This window comes from Seriola lalandi, unplaced genomic scaffold (assembly GCF_002814215.2).
Source record: "Seriola lalandi dorsalis isolate HSWRI2012SDOR001 ecotype SW California unplaced genomic scaffold, Sedor1 jcf7180002053835, whole genome shotgun sequence".
Taxonomy (NCBI): domain Eukaryota; kingdom Metazoa; phylum Chordata; class Actinopteri; order Carangiformes; family Carangidae; genus Seriola; species Seriola lalandi.
In genome coordinates this window covers 282316-308017 of record NW_019524388.1, presented here as the reverse complement: position 1 = coordinate 308017, position 25702 = coordinate 282316, and the positions used below count along the sequence as shown (strand labels likewise).

Genomic DNA, 25702 nt, shown 5'->3' with positions numbered 1-25702 from the left:
TTTCATTCCACATTTAAAACAATCATTTTATTTTGATAGTGTTGCACATCATTCCCCTGTGTGGAGGATGAGACACTGAAAACACTGACTTGTAAAAATTAAATACCACATCAATTTGATTTGAACATTTGGTGCCACATTAACATTTCAGAAACATTTATATAATGCTTCATATGGTAAACTCTTACAATTCATTCAGTTTTTGACAATTCAATAAATACACACAAAATACAGTACAACACTGAGTAAATTAATCCTAACAAAACTGTCCATGTAAAATATCTCAAAATCATATATCCCTGCTTTCGCTATGAAAATGATATTTACAGAGTTTAATTACACACAGGCGCACACACAAACAGCCACACACACACTACTCATTGGTCACAAGAAGCAGAGGGGTCCCAGGACCACAGCAGTCTCAGGGCTGAGGGGAGATAGTCCCCTCATCTCCACATCCAGATCTCTGATGGGAAGCAACTCCATATCTCCTCGATGCTGCTCAGTGCCCCCCCGAACCCTCACAACCACCTCCACCTGCAAAATAATCAGCCGGTTGAAGAGACATGGATTCTTCTTGAATTTATAATCTGTTCTGGTGACTGAACCCTTTTATGGCAGAGAATGGCAGGGTGGGAAATTATTTTTCCTGGAGCCTAAAATATCTGCTCATAATCTTAAATCTCCTATTGATTTATTAAATCTCCTTTTAATTATGTCCCTGTATCTATATTGCAATTACCTGGAAAGTGCCAAGTGTCAATACAGGAAGAATAGGCAATGTTGAGATAGTGTTTGATGAATTCACACTAATCGTACTTCCCTGATTTGTGCTAACTTACACCCAAAATCCTTGTAAGCACTTAATAAACTGGTAGATCCTTTCATTGAAAAAGAAAGGGCTACATCTACAGTACACGCACATCTGTGTCTTTCAGTTTCTGTTCTTGGGATGCCCTCGGCACATCGCTCTAACACTAATAAAATAGTTTAGTCTTACCTCACAGCCTTTTCTGGACACTGTCATAAGGTGTGAACCAATTTCTTTGCCAGAGTCTCCCAGGAGGTGAATGCTCCTATTGGTTGAATTAGTTGTGGCAGCAGTAATGGAGTGGTTTGCTGTACAGCTGACAGTCATGTGCTGGAAAGATGTGTGGCTTTGTAACCGCAGGAACCTCAGCTGGACAACATCCACACCAGCATACTCAAACTAAAGGAGAAAGAAATCATTCAGTTTAAGACAGAAGAAATTGTTCACTGTTCGTAGATTTAACAAATGCTCCTTATTCAGTCCTTAAATGAGTCAGTCTTACCTTGTTTCCACCATGTTGGTGACTAAACCACTGGAGAGATCTTCTTGATTTTTGCCTTTCTGGTTCCCACCTAAGTGTAATCTACACAATATGGCATTATTTATATTTTTAAAGCCATTCTTAGCACCACCTAATTCCATACATCAAAATTAGTGAATAGTTATGCCCTTCCTTCCCGGGCTTCATTTTTAATATTCAGTAAGCCCACACTTTATTTATTTGTTTTTGTCTTTGTAAACAACTTTATATACAGTATATGCTGCTTCCTCTACTTAACATCAACTGAAAAATCTGTGTACCTGAGACTTTAAAGGGTCAATACAGGTGGTTCCTCCTGCTGTGAAGTTACAGAACACCTTCAGAGCATCATAGGGGCAGCCTTGGTTGGGGTCCATGTAAAAGTAACCTGAAAGATAATCACCCTGAGTGTTTGTCCATCACAGAATTTTTTTTTTCATACAGTGTATTGTCAGTTACGGATTTACAACATGTGACTCTATTCAGACCCTCACCATCATTCAGATGTGGATGCACGAGTCCCAGCTCATGGCAGGTGGTGGCAGGGTCATCTTTGGTTCCCAGGAGCCAGCTGAAGGATTCCTCCGCCTCATCTCCTTGAAGCAGTCTTCTCCTCACCGGCCTGGGCCTCTACATTGGATTTCATCATTCATAGAGACAACAACCAATCATAATACAGCTCCTTGAATATAAAGAACAATTGAACGCAAAACGAGAACATTTGTAAATAAAGTGTACATGAGAAGAAAGCTTGTACCAACTTTTTGTTGTCCTCTCCTTTGTTGTCCTCTCCTCAGGAGGGTCAGTGTTTGTCTGGACTTGGGCACATTTTTCAGTTTAGATCTTGTGCTGGTTCTTGTTTTGGGCCTCAGCTCATTTCTTTGACCCGGACTTGACTCAAGTTTTGATCGCCGTCTTTGTGCAGGCCTGTGTTTGCCTGGTGCACCTGGTTTTCCCTGTGAAAGAAATGACTTTGACTTTAGGAGCATGGCACAAAGCTACTGGCCAATAAGCAGTATTCACAGCCATCAAGCTTCGAATACATTTTAAACCTTTACAGTATGTTGCAGTTCAGTTCGTTGATCAGGTCAAACATTTTTACATCAGTTTACTTGTATTGTGTCTGGAAAATGTCTTACTGGAGGTCCACGCTTTCCTTTCACTCCCTTTAGTCCTCTCCTGCCTTGGACACCTTTCACTCCCTGTTAAGGTCCAAACACAATCATTCTGTCTTGCACCCAAGGGTCAGAAGAGGCAACTACAATTATCTATAGACCATCCACTACAAAGCTTAACTTACTCAAATTGAAAACCAAAACTGTGATGTCAGGATAGTGTCTTTTTTTGATAAAAACAAATATAAAAAACTCTTGACCAGTTCAGGTCAATGAAGATCCACAACCATAGAAAGTCAAAAACAACAAAACAACAACAACAAAAACAGAAAAAGGTTATAAATTGTCTCTCACCTTTTTTCCATGCTCACCCTGTATAAAAGACAATAAAAAATTACTTTAGTAAAATATTTCAGTAAACTATTTTAAATCAAAATTTTCAAAACAACATACAGGAAGTCCAAGGAAGCCTTTTCGCCCAGGTACACCACGATGACCAGTGACCCCCTGAGAAAATCAGTCAATTGATTAATGATTTGCCACCTTTTATAAAGACAGTACAAAAAGAAAAGTAAAACAAAATTTACCTGCCGTCCTTTACGACCCCTTCGACCTTTCAGTCCCTGCAAACCAGGATTTCCCTGAGATACAAGTTAGAAATGTGATCAACATGAAATTATGCTATTGCATCTAAACTGTTTTACATTTAAAACAATGCTAACCAACCTTTAGCCCCGGTGGCCCAATTGGTCCCAGGATCCCTGTGTCACCTGGGAGACCCTGTATATAAAGAAAAAACATTCTGCTCCCACAACAGTTATATAACTCTCGGACCATGCAATTAGAATTTATGTGTTAATATGAATTTCTGTTACAGAAACCCCATTCACTGTGAGGTGTGGACATGAATTAAACTGTATGCCTGACTTTTACCTTTGTACCACGATTTCCAGATTCACCCTTCTTTCCTCTCAGTCCTGGAATACCCTGTATCAATACCAGTGATGAAGCAGATGAACAGGTATTATGCCATGTGTGTTAGTGTCCTTTATATTGTGCTGTTAAACAAACTTGTATACCTTTGGCCCAATCGGTCCAGGAGGTCCATGTCTTCCTTTTGGTCCAGTTTTACCCTGAGAGATGCAATAAGACACCGCTAAGCCACATTTCTTAGCACAGTGAAAAGAAGAGATAAAATTGTACAATAACTAATCATTTTATACATATATTTAAGATTAACATGGATATAATTATAATTGTCACCTGACATTTAAATAAATCACATTATATTGTACCTTAAACCCTCCTGCTCCCATGTTTCCCCTGATCCCAGGAGGCCCAGGTTTTCCCTATAATTTTAAATGTATGTATTACAACAAAATGCATCTGTAAACCACAATACAACAGATATTTATGAGTGAAGAAAATCTTTATTACGTTGTATGATTGCATGTTATCCATGACTTTATTGAGCTTACCATCTTGCCTGGCTGGCCAGGTGTTCCAGGCGCTCCTCTGAAACCAACATCACCCTTTGGGGTGAGCACAGGAGATATCTGAGTAAAAAGGTTGAGCAACAAAGTAAATTGCAGCATGGTACATTTTTCTTACCGGATCTCCTTCATTACCCTCAACCCCCAGTAACCCGTCCAAACCACTCAGGCCCTGAGAAAATAATCACAAAACAAGAAACCAATAATCATCGTCATTCAGTTTTAATGTCATTTTAATACTTGAAGTGAGCAAGTTTCCTGCAGCAGTAATTGAATTTATATATAAATACATAAATTTAAGTATTTTACAGTATGTGTGTAAAGGGATACTTGCAGGTTTTCCAGGTCTTCCAGCAGGTCCTGGTTTCCCCGAGAGGCCTTTAGCTCCCTACAAACCAGATTTCATTAGAAGAACTTAAGGTCCAGGATTCGACTTTGACAGGCCCAAAGTAGACTGTAGATTGAGTAATTAAATCCATACGTCTGTCCCATTCTCTCAGTAACACCTTCAGGAATTTGTTCAAATTTGGCACAAATGTTCACTTGGATTTAAGGATGAACTCATTAGTCAAAGGTCAACAATCAAGGTCATGGTGACCTGACAAAACACATTTTTGGATGTAACTCGCAATTTCATACACTAACTATGATACACTTTAACACAAAAGTCTAACAGGATAAAATGATGAAGTGATAATAATTAATATTCAAATGGTCAAAGGTCAACTTTACTGTGACATCATAATGTTCTGCAAAACACTTCAATGCCGTAAATCGGGGAAGGGGAGATTGTGACCATATTTCCTGAAACTCAGCTGGTTGGTGGATTTCAGGAAATCAATGACAAAGATCAGGATAGCTTGCATTAAGTCCCTTTGATAGTGTGTTATACACAATGTGAATGTAGGGTTTTGTTAGTATCAAGACATGTAAACTTAAAGTACTATATACAATATGTATAGTTTTTTAGTTCTGCCTGTTGTCTCATTTTCTATTTGAGAGACCAAGGTAGGTAGAGGTAGGTAGGTAGGTTCAATTTCCATTAGGATTCTGTAATATTTGTATTGTGGGATCTGAATTGGAACAATCATAAAACTCACAGTTCTTCCACGGCCCCCCTTCTTCCCTTTCCTTCCAGACTGGGCTCTTTTTCCCTTTAAGAAAGTGACAGGAAATAAATGTCACAATTCAGCTGCTGATCAAAAACTATAGCTTGTCATGTGAACAGGCAGGTGGAAACTGTGTCTCCATTATGACAACTTTACTTTAAGAATTAAGAGATACAGTTTCTGCTTTAGATTTCATCTGAGTTTAGCGTTGGCTTCCTTTTACCTTTGGTCCCTGAATTCCTTTAGTTCCTGGAAGCCCAGGAGGACCAGCAGGTCCAGGTCGACCTTTACTACCTGGGGGGCCAATGAACCCCATCTTCCCTGGTGTGCTCTGAGAAATACAGTCACAGTCTTTAAATTATACAACAACTAAAGTAAAGATTTCTGGAATTGATAAAATATCACACCATTCAGTAACACTTAAAGGTCTAATTACAAAAGCTGAGAATTGCAAACCCAATCCTTGAGAGTTCAAATAAGCTATCTTACCACTGTGCCTCGTGTCCCAGATTCTCCTTTTGCACCTTTTTGACCCTTTATTCCCTGGGAAATACAGAGGATTATACACATTGTGTCACTGTCGTTACATCTTCATGCACACCATTAAATATGCTTGACCAGATTAACAATGCCAACAGGTTGCAACAGATCATGAAATCCCACCATGTCTCCTGTGATGCCTGGAAGACCGGGTTTTCCCTTCACACCGTGACGGCCCTGATTTGCGCAAACACACAGCAGAGACAGCATTAGATATCAATTAATTCCTATAGATGGACAAATCAAACCCATAGTGAGAACATTTCACTGCATCAGAATGAATGGTACGTCACACCTTTAGTCCAGGGATTCCGGTTTTGCCATCAACACCTCTGTTGCCTTGCAGTCCCTGAAAAAACAGAGGGGTATTTATAGCATGTATTTTATTTTGTAAAGTTTTATTTTTTAATATTAAAAATAAAACATGGTTACAGTCAAGGTCATACCTGAAGTCAAGATACATTTGTTTTGTATGACATAAATCAAAGTTACAACCTTGTAGGGCTTAACATAACATATTTAACATACCTACTTAAAATATAGACAGTGTGGCCTGTATGTAACTAAATTGTAACTTTCAACCCATCAAAGTCAACACAGCCATTTTTTATATTGTTATAAAAGTAGTTAGTGTGGAGTTTTTCAAGAATATTGTAGTAATAATAATAAATACATCAATGTCATGTCAAGTCAAACATACTGTTGTTGATGGTCCAATTTGTCCAGTAGGACCTATACTACCAGGGGGGCCCTGAAATGAGAAGAAGGAAACCTACAGAGTCTATTTCCAGTTGTGTAATATTGAAACAGGTTCAAACATTTATACATATTTTATACATAACATGAACATCACATGATGTGCTCATGATGCAGGGACTGATAGTTATTGGCCACCTACAAAATTTTGACATCATTAACAATCAAAAGATCCAGCAGTATTACGAACAGTTTGTCCCTGGAGCCCCCTCTGGCCTTTGACTCCTGCTGCCCCGGTCTTGCCTCCTGGTCCAAACTGTCCAGGCATGCCTGATGGACCTCTGGTGCCTGGCTCACCCTGTGAAAACGTTGTTGTCATCATCATCAGAAATCTTCTGCCAGATCTTCAACATTGACTTGACATTAAAGACAATCTAATTTCTAAGGTAATATCCTTCATCATTGTTTCTAACAGCTTACACGACTGACCTTGAGCCCTGGAACCCCCTGTTTTCCTCTGTCTCCTGGTGCACCCCTGTATCCCTGCAAATGAGGGTAGACAGAATGGAGAGGAACACAGTGTCTTCTTTTAATTCATTTTTAGTCCATATTAATATTTTACAGATCAGTGGCTGAAGAGTGCCTGAATTTTGGATTTTGAGGATTCTTAAGATGAATTTTCAGAGTAGAAACAGACCGGAAGATTTAAGGATGCGGATAACACTGCCCTGAGTAAAAAAACCTCCAAGGTAACTCCAATGTAATACAATTTTAATCAAAGCTAATTAACCCTCACCCACCTGTTTCCCTGGTGGCCCCTTTTTTCCCTGCAGCCCTTGATTGCCTCTGTCACCTTCAGCTCCTTTTGTTCCTTTCTGTCCAGGAGGTCCAGAGTTCCCTTTATCACCCTGTATTATTAAGTAAAAATTGATAAAATCATATTCAATCTACATGCAGGGCGTGTGTGTGACTCATGCTGTGTTTTGAAATATCATCAAAGGTCAAGATTTTTTTATTTCTATAAATATTTACAAACACACATTCACAAACTGACATTTACTCACAGATATGCCTTTTTGTCCAGCTGGGCCCTCAGGTCCCCTCAATCCAACTGGACCCTAAACACAAAAGCAACATTGTTATGCATGTCTTTTCATACAGTCAAACTACAGACTGCATAGGCCACTAAACCTGTGTTTTTAGATAATCTGAGTTTATTTTTTTTTAATAAGTTAAAATACAAAAGATAAAAATCAAATCTGTGAGCAACACAATCTAATCAATCTACCTCCTCACCATCGAGACCAGCAGCTCCCTCCTGCCCCAAAGTCCCTGTTGATCCCTGAAGATACAACATGTAGAGACAAACAGAAGCCACTGAGTGATGAATCATTAAATGGCTTCACAGACCACTCCAAACTACCGGTGCATTTAAACAGACAGTGCTAAGTAGAAGAAAAACTCAACCTTATATCCTTTGACACCAGCTGCTCCAGTTGGTCCTTGGGGTCCATCTTTACCCTAAATGTAGAGAGAATGAAGCAATGATTGCCCAAAAAAGATTGATGTACTTCATATGCCAGTCCCACTACATAGAAAGACACAAAGCTCGTACACAACAACTCGTCTTAGAGAACTTTTTGCTTAGAACTGTGAGTTTTGTTTATCTTAAAATTAATTAAAATTTGTATTTCACTGTATTTACAGGTTGTTGTTTATTTAATTTATGTGATCTTTATCATTTGAAAAAAACGTTCTATCATTTGTTGCACAATTATACAAACTTCTATGTGTCAATATAGCCAAAATATGTGAAAAGGATAATTTCTTATCATGATCAATTAGACAATATGAATTTAATATGAATACAGCTCTGGTTATGCTAAGACATAGTTTTGAAGTACAGTTTGTCACCAGAGACAAATATATCACAAATTGTCAATCAATACAGACAAAATTAGCCATATATAATGTGTTCCCTAAAAAAGATTTTGAAATATAGTGATGAATGGGGCAATTCATTTGCATACACAACCATGGTGGTTAAATTAATATAGCATGTTTAAATTTGAGACTTTTGAAGTACGAGCATAATCTATGACACCATGGATCATCACCCGAACGTCACAAGAGGTCTGCTGTTGGCCAACAGACAAGTGAAACTCAAAAGAAATTAGTATAAAAGATCATCTTTTTTTTTATGGTTGGCATTTTGACTTGTTGAACATAAGTGTGACTGAGAAGAGCAAGTCCAGACCAGCGCTAGAGCACAATGATTCATTTTTGGCATGGCCTAATTCAAGAGATGACTGTAATGTAGTCATCATTGATGTTATCAGTGTCTGTGCACCGTGTCCCCCGCTGGGTATTCAGACTTGACGTAGGCAGCATAGGTGGAATTAGCCACATAAAATCAGCCTAATCATTTTGGACAGTTATATCTTTGATTTTTGTTTGTTTTCATTTTTAGCCTATTTTCTCCTTTAATTCTTCTGGTGGTTACGTTGACAGGCAGGTGGTGGCTCTGAGCATTTGAGCTTGTTTTTCATTCCTCTACAGCAAGTTAATGTATGAAATCACAAAGTTTGGCTGCAGGGAAATGTGCCACTTCTGGAGACCAACAACATGTAATTGCTCTAAAACAAAATTTACCTACTGAAACTAAAGATTAAACTTGACAACATAAGAATAAAAATAAACTTACTGGGTAACCTGTAACTCCACGAGGGCCCACTAGACCTTGTGGCCCCCCGTCACCTGGAGGGCCACGGGGCCCAATCTCACCCCATGGTCCAATGTTACCCTGAATACCCTGGAGGAAAAAATATATTCATAGAAATAGAAATACATTCAAACCAAGCACAACAATTATTCAACATCTGTTCAATTTCTTTGCATTTTATGGTGAAATAAGCTGATAGAAAGGAAGCACATCTATGTCTTCCATTAAGAGCCTTCAAATTGAATACAACATAATGCACACAATGTCCATACAGAATTTCTTAAAGTCAACCATATTTTTCATGAAGAAACTTGAAATCATCTTACAGGAGGTCCTTTGTATCCCTGTGGTCCAGACATGCCCATCTCACCCTGAAGCACAGCAAGGCACACTTGTTAGTAAGGATTTTGGAAGACCACTTAACCACTAACACTTAATTGACAGTGCATTGATAATGTAAGGGTATAAAGTTGCACTGATACAATATAAACTGTGGCATTGGAGTTGATAACAGGAAATAATTCACTTACTGGACGGCCTTGTTTTCCCCTTGGTCCTTCCTCGCCTCTCTTACCCTTCAGAACAAGGTCAACATCACATTAAATTGAAACATAAAATGTATATCATGAGTGGGCAACTGAGTGAAAAGATTTGACCAGTATGACAGAATGATGCAGACTGATGAACATGCAGATGAATGTCTAAATACAATACAGTATGACTAAATACAATGCTTTGAGATTACTCATACCTTTAGTCCTTCACCCCCTGAAAGTCCACCGGGGCCTTCTTTACCTTTAACCCCCTAAAGTAAACAAACAGCCCTTTAATCTCAGCACCATTATTACAATTAAAATATCACAGACACTGTATTATACATTATACTATGTCTGGTAAAATTTTTGGTTTTGCAAAATAGTCTGCACTGTAGCATCCTAAGAAGCCATGTTGTCATAGTGTGTAACTTACTCTCTGTCCTGGCTTTCCTTGTGTCCCCTTTATTCCTCTACTGCCAGCTTCGCCCTGTTGATTGAAACAAATTTAAAGTTAAATGTATTAACATCTCCCATCCACATCACATCCTGATATAATTTAGAGTACTGATTTGTATACAAGAGTGTGGTGGCACCCCAGAATCTCATATGAATACATAAATAATTGCCTCTTACTTCCCTGCAACTACTGCCATTTGGCCTGATAGAAAAGTGTTCGCCTTTCATGTAATAAAATAAGACAAAGGTAATGAGTTACTTACACCCTTCCCTACATGCCCTTGGAGGCCAGGAGCTCCTGTCTTTCCAGGTAATCCCTGTGGAAGATATTTTCCATAGTGTCAGATTTGTGAGAAAATTTACTTCAATTATTATTATAAAGAGTTAAAAACTCACTTTTGGTCCTGTAGGTCCAGTTTCCCCATTCAGTCCATTTGCACCAATGGGGCCCTAATTGAAAGATGATATTAGTTCAACACGTATCTTTCTGTATCCTGGTTACTCCTTTGAATTAATTTCTGAGAAATGTAGACCATTATCTTAACAAAGAGAATACATAATTTCAATCTATAGGAGAAATACTGCAGGGGGCTGACTGAGCTTCCTAATTTATGTACTGATCTGTGTTTTTAGTAACACTTTTATAGTTTTACACATATTTCCATGAATAAATCCCATGGCATGGATGTGGAAAAATCAGTCCAGGGTACACAACGTTCAGTATAAAGTTTATGCAACTACATGCAAATGGAGATTCATGCAAATGTAGCCACAGCTAAATTTGCATAAACATCTCATTTAGGAACTCTAGGAGGTGATGGGTGTTTGGACAAAGTTAGAGTGTTAACTTATTGTTGGTGCTTGGCCTTACCGGGGCTCCAAGAGCTCCATCCTGTCCTCTGTTTCCCAGATGACCTTGATTTCCCTATGATGGGATACATACAGACGGTGTGATGATGATCTTTTGGCAGTGTTTTTTCTGTGTGTGTTTCTTTTTTGGATGTAGTGGATGAAATATGTGACTGATTGAAAAAATTCTCTAACTATACTGGCATGAAGGCTCACAAGACATTCACTGGCCAATGCTTAAATGTACAAAAAGAACATCTTTGTCGAGATATTAGTCTTAGTTGCTCATAATTTTCTCTGGTGTGTATTATGAATGCTTAGTTGTGATCACCTTCAGGCCTTTAGGTCCAGTCACCCCTGGGACTCCAGGCTTTCCCTACATAAACAGTTTATACACACAGAAACAGAAATTAAATTAAAATAAAATAGACATGTAGACTAGAGTCAACAATCTATGAATACAATGATAGAAATATATTCCAAAGCTTCAAGTTCATGTTAAACTGTTAATAAAATCACATTAAAAATAAAAAATAAATAGTGAATATATTTTTGGACTTAACACTGCAGTCACATAAGGACAGAATAAGAAGTGTAACCACATGGGAACCTTAATACCAGGTTCTCCTTCATGTCCTCTCTCTCCAGATTTTCCCATCTCTCCCTGCAAAATACAACAATCGTCATCAGTATGGGTTTAGTACAATGATCAGCATCTAGAATGAATTTATCCTCCACTCATTCAAACTCACAATAGGACCCGGCAATCCTGAAAATCCTGCTCGACCTTCTCGACCCTTCAGTGGGAAAAATTACCATAATTGATTAGGATTTCATTTTTGCTGGAAATAACTCCAAAGTAAATGTGACAGACAGCATCAGCTCAGACACTGTCAGTTGACAAAGGAAGGAGTGACACCTGTGGTGACCTGAGTGTAACAGCAGTATTTTGTATGTCGGTCCTTTTTTCTCAAATTCAATTTCTGGTACCGAACTAGAGTTACATAAAAAAAGAATCTGTTCCCTCTCTCTCATAACAGCAATGACAAATTAATGTGGTGTGAGCAGTGTATATATTCTACACATGCTATTGACATAAAGAAAAATTGTTGTTTTTTTCTGTCAATTTTGGACTAATTCCACATAACTGAACCCATTCAGCATCCATCTTTGTACCCACCTTGTCACCTCGAGGCCCAGGAGCTCCTTGAATACCGCTTGGCCCTCGATCTCCCTACAAAACATACATGTGTAACAACAGCACAAAATATATTTTTTAATAGAAAAAACATTCTAGAGATGATTCTAACAACTTTGTCACACCCACCTTTGGTCCATCTTTTCCCTGCTCCCCTTGCTCCCCCATGATGCCATCAAAACCCTACAATAAAAATGACAAAAGAAATAAAAAAAATAAAACAAAACTTGATCATTACAGTCGCTATAGCATCTTCAGTGTCTTTATTCATTCAGTTCATTTCACTCACACTGGGTCCAGGAGGTCCTAGTGGCCCTGTTGGTCCTCCAAGTCCCTCAAATCCTGATGGGCCTTTACGCCCCTTTAATCCCTGTTTACCTGGAGGTCCTGGAGGCCCCTGTACACACATACAACAAGACACTGAACGGATTCACTGATCTGGTAAATGATCAGATCAACAATCAACTGAACAGACAGGAATGATCAAACTCACCAGGTCTCCCTTAAACCCTGACTCACCCTTGTCACCTCGCTTAGCTTTAGACCCCTGATAGAGAAAGTGCACACACACACACACACACACACACACACACACACACACACACACACACACACACACACACACACAAACAGAAAACACCTGCACATTTAGGGCTGTTACAGTATATGTTACAGTAATGTTAAAGTTCATTATATATTGCCATAGATTTATAGATTATAAACATTTTAGCTGAAGTCAATATTGAAATTGCTTTAAGTAATCTTACGGGATCACCTGAGGGTCCAGGCTTTCCTGGATTCCCATTGGCTCCCTGTAATTACACAGACAAACAATGAAGTCAAACTCCAACATGATAAACTCATGATATATAAGTTCATATCTTCTCTGCTAATAAATAATGCCCTTTGAGAGTTTTGTTCCTGTTGTCTTACATTAAGTCCAGGTGGTCCAGGTTCTCCTATTGCTCCTTCATCTCCTAGATCACCCTGGTGAAACACACAATGGGTAACCCAAAAAATAACTGCAAGCAAATGCTGGATTTCAATATTTATTCCCGATTCTTTTCTTTAAGGGTACTTACAGGGTCCCCTTTTGGACCCAGAGGTCCATCTGGTCCTGGGTTTCCCTGAGAGTAAAAATATTGAGGTTGGTTTTGTTTAATTCAAAATGTTTTTTCTCTCATGTGATAAATCTGTGAAGTACGACTGCTGAGTTTATGAGGAATGTTTACCAAACAGACACCCACTATTTTTTAATCTACTTTTTCAAAAGATTTCCATGAAAGTAAAACACATTACAGATTGGTCATAATTATAGAACAAAATAGAAAAGTAACCCTCCAACCCAACTGAAGACTATTAGTCTACTTCTCAAAAACAAGGAATTTCTTTTTCATGCCTAACTTGTTTATAAATTTTTGTCCCATGTTCATGGCCTGTATAGGACCAAATTTAAGTCCAATCCCCAGGCACCATTAACGCAAGTCTGGTTACAGTAACACAGTGATTCTTTTTCTGAATCTGACCAAATGGTCTTGTTTTACCTGAGGGCCACGGACACCAGGAAATCCAACTATACCACCAGGACCTGGCTCTCCCTAAAGCAATGCATGTACGTATAGATTAGACTTATATTAAGGTAAGTAAATGTCATAGGCTTATCATTATTCAGTCTCTGACAGAACATCTGTAAGTGTACCTGCAGGCCAGCTGCTCCTCTAGGTCCCAGTTCACCTTGATGACCCTGAAAGCACAAAATATTGTTTTACAAATATCTTTTTATGAATTAATTTGGATTACAACTTGATTGACTAGTTGTGTACTTACTGGAGGTCCTTTAACCCCTAAAACACCTTTTAGTCCTCTGGGGCCCATTTTGCCCTGAGAAGAAGACAAATTAAAAGATGCTCTTCTTACTTGGACAGTGAATCTCATTGTTTAATCCAAACCAATTATTTGATTTAGTACAACGTCTCTGCGCAAGTACATTGTTATTATTATATAACTTACAGGTGGGCCTGGTGGTCCACTAAAGCCTGGAGATCCAATCTCTCCCTGAAATCAATAAAAAGCAATAATGGTTGTGTTCATGATTTAGAATATTTACATAGCTATTGTTATTTAAAGAGCTATGGATAATTGTCACCCAGTGAGCTGGGTGGCACTGACCAGAGTTCCTGATGGTCCTGGAAAACCAGGAGGACCCCTAGCGCCAGGTACTCCCTGTAAACACAGGACCGTTCAGATGTTGCACTGTAGCCATCTACATTATAAGCCATGAATCATTTTAGTGACTGCTTCAAAACCATCAGTAGAAGTTCTGTTGTGCTATTAGGCTCAGAGCTGATGTGCCGTTCAATAGAAGAGTGTACACTCAGGCAAAAAAGAAATGTTTTTGTCTTAGCATCAGCATCAGCATCAGCATCAGCATCAGCATCAGCATCATTTTTAACACAAGAAAATGTTTAATTTATTTGACACTTGACTTTATAATAACTTAATAATGATAGGGTCACCAAAGGAGCCATTGTTAAAGAGTAAAGTCATCTGCACTTACTATGTAGCCAGGGAGCCCAACAAGGCCTCTGACTCCTTTATTTCCCTGCAAGACACAGAAATTACAATCACATATTTCAGTCCTCTACCCCTTAAAAAGACTGAAGGTGTGTTGGATCCTGAATCTGACCTTGTGCCCTTTTTGTCCTCTGTCTCCCTGTGGTCCAGCCTCTCCATGATACCCCTACAGTCAGAAAAAATGTGATTTGATCAGCACATACATATAAAAAGTGTGTGGTAGCTGCAAAGAATAAAAAGCTAAATGCAACAATACTTTCATAGTTAGACAGAGAGATATGACACACATACTTGGGCCTCCATTATTTAAATCCCCATAACATTAGAAGTCCAGGCCACTCTTACCCACTCACCCAGCTCCCCTTTACTGCCCTTCTCTCCTCTGTAGCCTACGGGACCCTATAGGGTCAAGCAAAAAGTGAATTTATAAAGCTGCAACATGATTGCACTTACGAGTGGAAATTTCATATGAGAGACAAACTATAAAAACACATACTTCTTTTATATGTCTCTCAGTGGATTTACCTGTTCTCCAGGTAAGCCTGGACGGCCTGCCTCAGCATCCTTTCCTGGGGTCCCGTCTCTACCAAGCCGGCCCTGGGGACCTGGCAGACCCTGCGGTCCAGGACTGCCCTGGAGCATAACACAACATGTGATGCAGTTTGGCTGCTGACATGAGAACTTTCATTGCAGAAAGACAGATAATAATTTGATAATATCTTCTGTTCTACTTATTACAAGTCAGTGATATTGAATTGTATTTCATTCTCTTTATTGTATTCTTAGTGGGTAATGTAATATATTTATTAAAAGCGCATTTAGGGGTATTATTTATTTATTTTTGCACATGCTCACTACCATTGTAAACGCTCAAAACCAGTAACTACACCATAGCCACCACCCATAATGCCACCCTAATATTTCCCAGCAACTACTTCACACACCTACTTAATTACAACATGGCAAACAACCATGTAAATCCAGCAACTGCCGGAAAAGGCCTAGCAACCATCCAGGTCACCTAGCAGTTAACTAATACACCATAACAACTACCTTGAGACACCTATCCAAAATGTGAATTGTACAATGGGACAGTCAGTCTTTTTCTCGAGGGTGAAAGGGAACCAAGTAATGGAGTAAAAAGTACAATATTTTCCTCTGAAATGTAATGGGGTAGAAGTATAAAGTAAGTACAAGTGCCTCAAAACTGTACTTAAGAACAGTACTTAGTGTAAATGTACTTAATTACTTTCCACCATTGCTAATACAATTACCTAGCCTTCAACACATGGATTTATTATTGTTGAATTACCAAACGAGGAAAAACTCCTGGAGACAAAGGGGGTGACTATTCCAAAAGCTAATATCAAAAAGGTAAAAGATAAACTTTGACATTTTATATTGGTAATTTAATTCAACATTGAGAATGAAAGGACATGCTATCAGCTAGCTAATATCAATTAGCTAAACTGTAACTTAAAGCAAAAGTTAAAAACTAGCTAACATTAGCGTTCATTAGTAGATACTTGACATAAATTGAGAAACTCTGAAAGTAAATTGTATTAAACAAACTAGATAGTTAGCTACTGCTACTTATATTTACCTACAGAGTCTCAATTTGATTGTGCTACGCACAGGAGTAAAGATATGAGCCACTGATCGGGGTGAGGCCAGCAGAGGAGATATTCAACTAATGTCAAGGTTAAGAAATGGTACGGTCCACTTTAGGGGTGTGTCAAATCATATTACAAGATTCTTCTATACACGATTATGGGAAATGTATTGTAATATTTACAATTACAGGCGAGAAGGATATATAAATGTTTCCACCCTCCCTCCCCAAAACTGTTGTTTTTACCTTTTTTGGGCAAGTGTAACTCTGACCCTATCAACTATCTTGCAACACCTTAGCAACCCTTGTAACACCCTAGTAACTATCTAGCAGCACCATAGCAACCAGTTTGTCAGCAGTACAGGTACATTATTCCATCTTCTTCTAAATATGTCAACTCAATGCGTTTTCAATCAAAATCATAGGAGTTACTTCAATGTGGATTCATGTCATATTATAATGTACTGTACATGAAGCTTGGCAATGCCTTTCTAAATGTCTACTACCTGAAGAGGTGTAAATAAAATAATCCTAAAGTGGTGTGTGATGAAGTCAGCACAGCGTACAGTATGCTCTCAAACAAAACCTCATTGTAGACTCTGATCAGGTGAAAGTAAAGCAGAGATACCTACAATTTTCCCTTGAACTCCCTTTGGTCCTTGCCTCCCAGTAATTCCAGGTGGCCCCTAGAATACAAAATGAACCACAGGAATCCTTTCACAGTCTATTTATATTTGACATTGTTATGGTATGATAAAGTTTAACCCTTGACAGCTGTTTAAACTTTGCCTTTTCAAGTAATCCATAACACTTTTGTCTACTTACAATTGGTCCGTCATCTCCAGGAGGTCCAGGGGGCCCCAGAGGCCCCTTAAGTTTCTGAGGATGAAAAAACACTCATCTGTTTTGCCTCACTCACAACGTGTCTACATGGTATACATGTACCAATATACATTCACTATTATTCATATATGCATACATGTTCACAGACATTTGGTCATAGTATTTTTATACTGACTTTACACTGACTCACTGTAAATAAAGTAATCATGTCTGTAAGTATGTTGTTACAGTGACATGATATAATAACAAAACACAGATTATTAAACAAAATGTAACCAAAGATATGGTTGCCTCAGGAAAAGGATTTCAAGTGTGTTTGTTCTTTAAAATAAACACGTACAGGCCAGGAAGACACCAACTTGTTGTAGATCTTCTTTTTCTGCAAAGAAACAACATGAAAATATCACATGTGACACTTAAACAGACTTGCAGTGGAAATAATACAATTTCAGAACAACAACCCAGGCACTAAAAATGTAATTATGTGCTAGAAAACATGTGACTATGTAATACAATATGTGTCTAAACTAGTCAATTTTATTTATAATAATGCAACTGATGTTAATTCACTTGTAATACTACACATATCACATGTCATGTTTTGCAAAAGCTCAAAACACCAATAGACAAACAGAAACCCTCAGTATCTATAAAACTAGGCAAACATTAGGAAATACTTTGGCACTGTACGTGTCTTCAGTAAACATATGTGTCTTCAGTAAATTGGTATGCCATTTGTTATTTTATCATCCATATTCATACTCTCAGCATACATTTTAACGTGTGTGTAGCACAGAGGTAGTCTGGTTAATAGTGTAGAGCCACAACAACAGTTTACCTTGAAAGCCTCCCATGCTTCTTCAGAGGTTTTAAATACGACAATGGCAGGCATCCCAGGGGGACCAATGGGGCCTCTGTATCCTGTCCGCCCGGTCCTGCCCATAACACCTTGATAGCCCTGAGAGGACAGAAAATAATATGTCTGTTTTGATTACATTGACTACAGTTTTGAGGAGCACTGCCCAAAATAAGAATATTTCAACTCAGTTAGATAAATCAAAGATAGTCATCTGGCAAAGTGAAGAGCCAGGTTACAATAAACAATAATTAACTAGTGAACAAGTCATGTATGTGAAAATAGGATCCATAGTTTTGTTTGGTTGAAGTAAAGCAGGCAAGTTATTAGACCATTCCCTGTTTCATGTAGGCTCATATATTTAATTGATTAGTGATATTGAATATAGGTTGTGCGGAGACAGAATTTAAAGTTTAATTTAGTATTTTATAGTTGGGGGAATTAAGGATACAATCATAGACTATTAACAGTAAGTTTGTGAGAAATAGCTGCCTACACGTGACAAAGACAATGCCTTAACAACAACTGCAAACCTACCAACACATTTAAGAGACACAGAGCTACATGAACAAATCCTATTGATATCATATAACTTGTTCGCCACCAGACGAATGTAATTTTGATTTTCACCTACTTCTTATCTGTAATACGGTTAACACATTTCTAAGAAAGTTATGGGGATTTTTTTCTATGAATTAAGACACTTGCTTTGTGTGGTCTGAGCTTGTCTGCTGCCCACAGCATTACAGTATATAGGGGTTTGGTGAGAGCAGCGAGACTCAAGAATGTAACCTCCTTTATTTGAGACTGACAGGCGTCTGTAAGCAAAAACAAAAAGCTAAAAGAGGCTAAAAACAGTTAAAAGCTATGTACGGCAGCATAGTTGGGCAGTATGTTGGGTAATCAGATGTTTCTGAGCAAGACTTTCACATACAATGGGCCATTTCATTACATGTTAAGACAAAAATAAATGTAGTTTTAATTTTACACATACTTTGTCTCCTTTAGGTCCTGGTGGTCCTGGTAGTCCAGGAGTACCCTGCAATCCCTGAAGAAAGAGTGAGGAAGAACAAATAGATCTGGATAATTGTCAGAAATTGTCAAAAATAATCTAAAATAATAAAAGTTACAGTAATCCATTATGATTTATTGATAAAAGCAGGGTGGGACAAAAACTAATTAAAAACATTTCAAAACTTTTTGAAAGTTTATTATGTTTGAATTCTGGTGAATCTTGCATTTCTTTCTTTCTTTTTCTTTTTTTCTTTTGCAACAATGGGTAAGAGTTAGGGGAGTTTGCAAACGTCTGATATAAAAACACTGGTTACTTGTCTTTCAGGGATACAGTACCATAGTTTAGCCTGAGGAGGGAGACAACGCATTTCATTGAAGAGTACAACCCATCCGTTTTGCCACAGATGGGAAACACACACACACACACTTGCGTGACGTTTCTAGGTGCCAGAATCGACACAGGTATATGTTGCCATCTCAGTCATCAAAGCAGCTCCATGCAAACTGAATTTCATCCAAGGTCACGACAGAAAATGAGACGAGAATATCACACAAATGTGATTAAAAGTTCCTATGTGGTTTGATTATTGTTGTATGTATGTATTTATAACATCATTAACACTCACGTCCTCAATACCATTGTGAATAAACTTGACGTTTAAAGTATTACAAGGCCTATAATGACACAAGTTACTGTTAAAAGTAAACAATGTCTTACCCTTTGACCTCTGAGCCCAGGTCTTAGGCCTGCCCCATGATGTCTGACTGAGTATGTAGGGAGCTGATTGGTTGCTTTGACAGTCTGCTGCGGAGATTCGGTCTCTGATTGGACTACGGAGACTTCATTGCTGAACTGGGAGATCCAATCAGATGAAGATTGATTATATTCCTCAAAGATATCAGTGTCACCATCATAATTTTCTTCTTTTATATCTGCATCTCTTTCAGCTTCCTCCTCCACCCCTACATCTATTTCATCTTCATCCGTTTCTCTGCCACTCCCCTCGTCTGAACCGAGAAGTCGTGGTTGTGGTGATGTTTCTGGTTTGAGTAAAACACTTTCCAACCTGTCTTCAGTTTCTGTTTTTTCTTTAATTTCTCTGGCTGAAATATTACCCATCTCAGCTGTGATGACCCTGCTATTTAGTGCTTCTTTGCTCTGTAGTGTGGGAGTTATAGCAGTTAGGTTCAGGGCTAGTTCTTTATGAGGCGCAGCAAAGTTCTCTGTCACTGCTGCCTCCGGTGATATGTCTTCTGTTGCTTTAAAGGCTTCAAGGGAGGGACTACTGACTACTGAAACTGGAGGTGTAGCCATTGTCGGTGAAGTCTCCTGTCCTGCCTCCATTACTCTTCCCTCAGATGAAGGGTACACAGTGGAAGCAACAATCCCTGATTCTGTGTCGGAACCTGTGATAAGAGTAGATGTGATAAAAAACTCAGAGACCTGTGGCCCATTGTAGAAAATTATTTCTGCACTTGCAGTTTCTGCATCTCCCCTTGTGGATTCTGCTGTGACACCTGGAGCTGTGGGGTTCACAGGTTGAATGATTGGGCTTGAAATGGCCGTCTCAACACTTTCCACGACAGATGCACCATTACTTGAAGAGCCCTGCTTAGCTGCACCTGACGGCTGATCAACTTGTCCTGGGTGCTGAGGAGTTTGAAGTGTGTGTACAAAAGGAGTCCTGATTGTAATACTCCCTTCTGTTGTCCATGGTTCCTTCATTGTCCCTGACATTTGAGGGTGTCCATTAGTAATCTGCTCATGTCCAGACAGAGTGAGAGGCTGTGGTTCCTTAGCTCCACCTTGAACTGTTTCCTCACTCACAGTCTTTTGTTTGTTTATTTCTCTGTTGGGTGAGCCAGTAGGTTCAGTGTCCATGCCAGTCTGGGTTTTCACTACAGCTTTGGTCTCTCCTCCCTCTGTGTCTGGAGCAGCAAGTGACTTCAGAGGGGAAGTGTTCCTCATTGGATCCAGTCTTGGTGTCACCTCAGTGAGACTGGCCTGCAGAGTCGTGTTTTGAGGGGAATTTTCTGGTCTGGATGATACTCTAATGCCAGGCTGATCGGTCACCTCATCTATGGCTCCAACCTCATGGGAAAAGTTTAAATAAGGAGAAACATTACACTGTACCCTCAACATGAATTGTGTTTGCTAAATTCTTTATTAAGTCTCCATTTTATAGTCTTTAGTGAGACTAACAGAGATCTAATAGCAGGATATGCGTTCAAGTTTTTATCAGTAGATTCTGCACAATTTTGTAATTGCTATTATCCTCAGTCGCATTGTAGAATAGCTCTAAAACAACAATGCATTCAAAAGTTAATTAATAAACAGTAGCACTAACGAGAATGACAAGAACACTTCTAAATTCTAAAGTCAAATTACAGTTTATTATTCGTCTCTCTTTGATGATGTGACAAGAATATGTTCAGAGATGTAAACACACCCATAGAAAAGTGCTTCTGGTGGAATCACACTCAAGTGTAACATGCAGTTACCGTCCAAAACAAATCAAAATTTTTTATGATGCTGAACCTCTCTGAGACGCTGTGTGGCTTCCACACAGACAGGAATTGTGCACATATGCTTTAACCAGCAGAGTACTAGCACACACACACTATCTCAGGTAGAAGAGACTGCATTTCAGCTGCTAATTAAATTGTGTTTATTATTGTCTGTTATGTTCGATAGAACATGTCTAGTTGTAAAGTTTACAATATCTATCAAGACATAAACTTTGTGAGTAAAACCCAACAGTTTAGAGACCAGTGTTTTGTTCCTGTCAGTAGTGTGTTGTTTGTACCTGTGTGTCTGTCATGGGTGAACATGTGCTGCTGTTCTCTCGACAGTGCTGCTCAGCTGCTGTAGGATCTCCCAAGACAAAGATCACCTCCTGGATGATGCCCTGAACACACCACAGACACACAAATACAGAAGGCAGAAGGTAACCAGACTTTCAGCTTCAGTGAATTTTATGTTTATGGGAGCAGTTGGTTTATATTGCTGTCTGCTACAGTGTTTTTTTTACCGCTAGGGGGCAACAAAGTCAGACTTATTCAGATCTGACACATTTTATACAGAACTTTTAAAACCATACAGCTGTGATACATACATATAACTTTCAACTACTGTAAATTAGAGCTTGAAGAGTGAATAAGGAATTTTTCTTTTGGAGTTAGAGTCTGTCTGGCCTCCATCCTCATTGGTCTCATTGGTGCTGTGGATCACATACCACTGCCATATTTTTATTTTATTTTATCCATTTTCACCCAGAGAAAGTGGAGAAAAAAAGTTGTAGAGAAGAAATGTAGAGACTTCTAGCATGATTGTGTGCATACCTTAATTAATTTACTTTTCTAAATATACTCATGGATGTGTAAGAATACGACTCTTACAAACAAATAACTAAATAATTTACTAAACAACTTTTCTTGTAGCTTACTTCTGTAAAATGCTCAAAGACCAGGCCTCAGTCAGAATGAGGAGAAACGCAGACATTAAGGAGGACAAATAAATCAATACCCGGACAAGTGTGTCCTCCATTTTGTAAATAGCAGCATCACTGCTTCAGGAGATACTTTACCGTCAGGCCTCACACCTCATCCTCATTTGACTACAACTAATTTCAAGGCCAAACCCGAGAGCTTCTGTGCGGTGCAATGCTTAATACAACAGTGACAAAGAGGGTGACATTTTCTCAATATCCTTTTATGAGGTTCACTTATTGAAGTGAAAATCTTTCCGTCTCTCTCATCCTCTCACATGTACATGTAGGAAACCCTCAAACCTGATGCAGAAATATTTGAGCTCCAGGTAAAAAATGCAAAGCCAACAGTAATGTCTACATTTACAGAAAACCACTCAACCCCAATGAAATACTGAATGAGAAAAGCTGGTTGAACATAATAGTCAAGTGTTATACAATAATGTATCTTGATTGTTTTCAGCCTTTTTTGGCTGAGTAAGAAGATACAACTCAAAACGGAAATAATTCACAATTACCCAGATGTCATCAAACGCTCGGAAATAATATTTTAAAATTGAAACAAGGTCTCAAACTCTTTAAAGAGTCTGGAGAAAATATTTTTCTAATAATGAAATGTTTGCAGCAGTCTTTCCAGAGCCCTATCTATTCCTAATCTGCATAGGCAAACAAAAACTAAAGACATACAATTCTTTAGGTTCTTTCACAAGCTGTCAGTTCAAGTTCCAGCATTTTAACATGAATCCATCAACAACAATTTCTCAAAGACAAACGATACAAACGGACTTACACAGCTCAGTAGCAGCAGCACTACGGCAGCTCCCTGCATGGCTTCTGGTAAAGACAACCTCTGGACTCCTCTGTCTGTCACGTTACTGTCTGTAAGTCAAAGCTCCAGCCTGCCTCACACACTCCTCCGGGGGCTGCTCTTGAAAAACACACACCCCTCCCTGGAGGACTGAGCTCAGCGCTGGCTGACCACACGTTTGAAGCCCAGAGAGATGACAAACTCGACAGCCAGACATCCAGAGTCTCACACAACCACACATGTTGTGACAGCATGTAAACACAACACACGCACACACAGACACACAGATACACACACACAGACACACACAGAGACACACACACACATATACGTATACAGTATCCCTCTGCTTGCTTTGTCATCACAGTGCCAGACAGATCAGTGTCCACCACTTAATCATCAGTAAGTGGCTCACGCCTCAGAGTGTGAACATCAACAGACACTGTGGTGTGTTGTCTACTGGACCTGTTGCTATACAGCAGGTGTCAGTCCTTTGCTACCCATGTGGTCCAGACTGTTACAGCAGATCCTCGCAGAGGGAAAGTGAAGGTGAGACTTTATAGAAAACACAGCTGTCACTGATGTGGGCCTGGGATGAGCAATTTTACTGACCTCTCAGCCTTTTTGGCAGCAGCCCTTTCACCAACATTCAATCCACACAAGAGACTAAATCTACAGATGTGTCAACTCAAGGTTGACGAGTAAAATCCCTCTAAAACAGTTAAGTGTATTCGTACTGGAAATCCTACTTCCTCCAAAAAGTTTTGAATAAATGCTCAGAGAGGATTTTATTATATCGTTGATGAGATCCTTAGATAACAAATATTTCAAAATGTTAATCCTCTTCTATAGTAGATGTCATGCTTATAACAAATTAATGAAATGATGGCATCAAATTTGGTTTCTTCTCCACCAAATGTTCTGCTTAATTTGCCATTGAACTTCACATTGAGCCCTCCCTCCTCCACCTCTGTTGTCCAGGGTCAGGAGGGGAGGACTGTGGCCCAGGTGAGGAATGTGACATGAGGATCAGAAGAGCGAGGGGCTGCTGCCTAAGGAAAGTTGTGCCGGGTGAGGTTGGGGCTTACGGTAAAGGGTATGTGGTGAGGACGTGAAGCTCCTCCCAATGGGCCCAAATCGTTGATGTGTGGTCCCGAGCCGTGACACCAGGGGGTGCTCTCCTGTAGACAGCAGTCCAGGTAAAACTGCAGTCTGGACAGAGGGATGGACGGGGAGAAGCTGTGCCACAGTCCATCAAAGATCCTCCATACAGGTTTCTCTACTGTCTCTGAGTCTGTCCAGGAGGAGCAGCAGCAGGAAACCTATCAGACAGACCGGGGAGAATTTTAAAGCAAAAAAAAAAAGGATTTGGTGTTTCAGAAATTGATAATGTTTCTGTTACAGCTTTGCTCCAGCTTAAAGCAGCTGTGTGTAGAATTTGACTGAATGTGACCAGTTTTGACACTGGGATTTTTTTACTGTTTTTTATGTCCCATGAGAATAACTTGGTTGTAATAATGACACACACAGTAACTTTAAAACCAGATTAGGAGCCACTTTCAGGCTTCATTGAGGAGTTTATGGTGGGGCAACTTGTCTAGGTCTAAAATCTATATTGACCCTAGAAGCCACCTTAATATCAAACCAATATTGTTGTTTTTCTACATAAATTATATGTTTTCTAGTCAATTGATTTCCCCACACTCTTTCAAATCCGAACATCACTCACTCAAACATCATCTTATTGTCCACGTACAGGAGTTAATAATGTTATACTGACATTGATAAAAAAAACAATGCTCCTTCAAAGCCCCTGAAAACTTGGTTTTGTGTATATGTTGTTGTGTTTTCTTACTTATGGTGTTCCCGAACACTGACGACAATGGAGAGTCATGGCCCCACCTTCTGCTGGGAAAGCTCCTCCCCCTCCTGCCCTAAAATAACCAATAGCGTCCTCTCCTCTGACCAGCGTTGACCCAGACGCAGACGCATCAGCACACTCAGCTCATCTGGAAACCTGTCATGTAAACGTTAGCACATTCACAAATGAATGTACACATACAGAAGAGTCTCCAACACACACACACACACACACACACACACACTTCTACTGAATCATTCACTGGACATGGACGGTTGTGAGATGTGTATACAGGACAGTATAGATGTTAAACTCACGGTGGTGGTGTCACAGAGAGACTGTCGCTTCACAAGTGAATGTAAACTGTATCACAAAGCTGACAGATTCAGACGGCATTAGCACTCTGTGCGTTAACATTCAAGGTCAAGTTTAACACCAAAGCCTTGCGCTAAATCCTTTTCAACCTACACATCCTGTAAAGAAAATCCACCCGAGATAAACAAGTTCACTGCAGTCATGTGTGACCTTGTCCACTCTCTGAAAAGAAAAATGTTTTTCCTGTAAAACATGCATTAAAATGGTCAATTTACAATATATAGTG

General features: G+C 39.2%; 2 protein-coding genes and 1 long non-coding RNA gene across 4 annotated transcripts; all 3 read right to left on the bottom strand.

Annotated features, from left to right (window-relative positions):
• Positions 1-11249, bottom strand: LOC111651874 (uncharacterized). 2 transcript variants are annotated; one of them, XM_023401954.2, is made up of 38 exons: positions 11179-11249; positions 10870-10923; positions 10395-10448; positions 10262-10315; positions 9976-10029; positions 9758-9811; positions 9537-9581; positions 9333-9377; positions 8989-9096; positions 7752-7805; positions 7573-7626; positions 7349-7402; positions 7085-7192; positions 6774-6827; positions 6535-6642; positions 6289-6339; positions 5884-5937; positions 5712-5765; positions 5538-5591; positions 5272-5379; positions 5040-5093; positions 4274-4327; positions 4058-4111; positions 3925-3978; positions 3742-3795; positions 3526-3579; positions 3380-3433; positions 3173-3226; positions 3034-3087; positions 2900-2953; positions 2801-2818; positions 2471-2533; positions 2093-2287; positions 1826-1961; positions 1613-1719; positions 1314-1394; positions 1001-1210; positions 1-537 (listed from the first exon to the last, which is right to left on the bottom strand). In XM_023401954.2, the coding sequence occupies exons 8-38, from the start codon at positions 9369-9371 to the stop codon at positions 385-387; spliced, it is 2403 nt and encodes an 800-aa protein (XP_023257722.2). In that variant the 5' UTR covers positions 9372-9377; positions 9537-9581; positions 9758-9811; positions 9976-10029; positions 10262-10315; positions 10395-10448; positions 10870-10923; positions 11179-11249; the 3' UTR covers positions 1-384. The 2 variants fall into 2 exon arrangements, with proteins under 2 accessions (XP_023257722.2, XP_087028940.1); XM_087172814.1 differs by lacking the exons at positions 9333-9377; positions 9537-9581; positions 9758-9811; ... (3 more) ...; positions 10870-10923; positions 11179-11249 and having other exon boundaries at positions 7581-7626; positions 8989-9067.
• A 2-nt stretch (positions 11250-11251) lies between these two features.
• LOC147819386 (uncharacterized) lies at positions 11252-14642 on the bottom strand. Its single transcript, XM_087172815.1, has 15 exons — positions 14603-14642; positions 14215-14268; positions 14056-14100; positions 13873-13926; positions 13745-13789; positions 13590-13643; positions 13128-13172; positions 12979-13032; positions 12813-12857; positions 12539-12592; positions 12335-12442; positions 12175-12228; positions 12028-12081; positions 11600-11644; positions 11252-11511 (listed from the first exon to the last, which is right to left on the bottom strand). The coding sequence occupies exons 4-15, from the start codon at positions 13918-13920 to the stop codon at positions 11368-11370; spliced, it is 750 nt and encodes a 249-aa protein (XP_087028941.1). The 5' UTR covers positions 13921-13926; positions 14056-14100; positions 14215-14268; positions 14603-14642; the 3' UTR covers positions 11252-11367.
• A 329-nt stretch (positions 14643-14971) lies between these two features.
• LOC147819385 (uncharacterized) lies at positions 14972-17455 on the bottom strand. Its single transcript, XR_015436974.1, has 5 exons — positions 17415-17455; positions 17057-17110; positions 16864-16917; positions 15145-15252; positions 14972-15018 (listed from the first exon to the last, which is right to left on the bottom strand). It is a non-coding gene; the product is annotated as an uncharacterized LOC147819385 (long non-coding RNA).
• Between the last annotated feature and the right edge of the window lie 8247 nt (positions 17456-25702).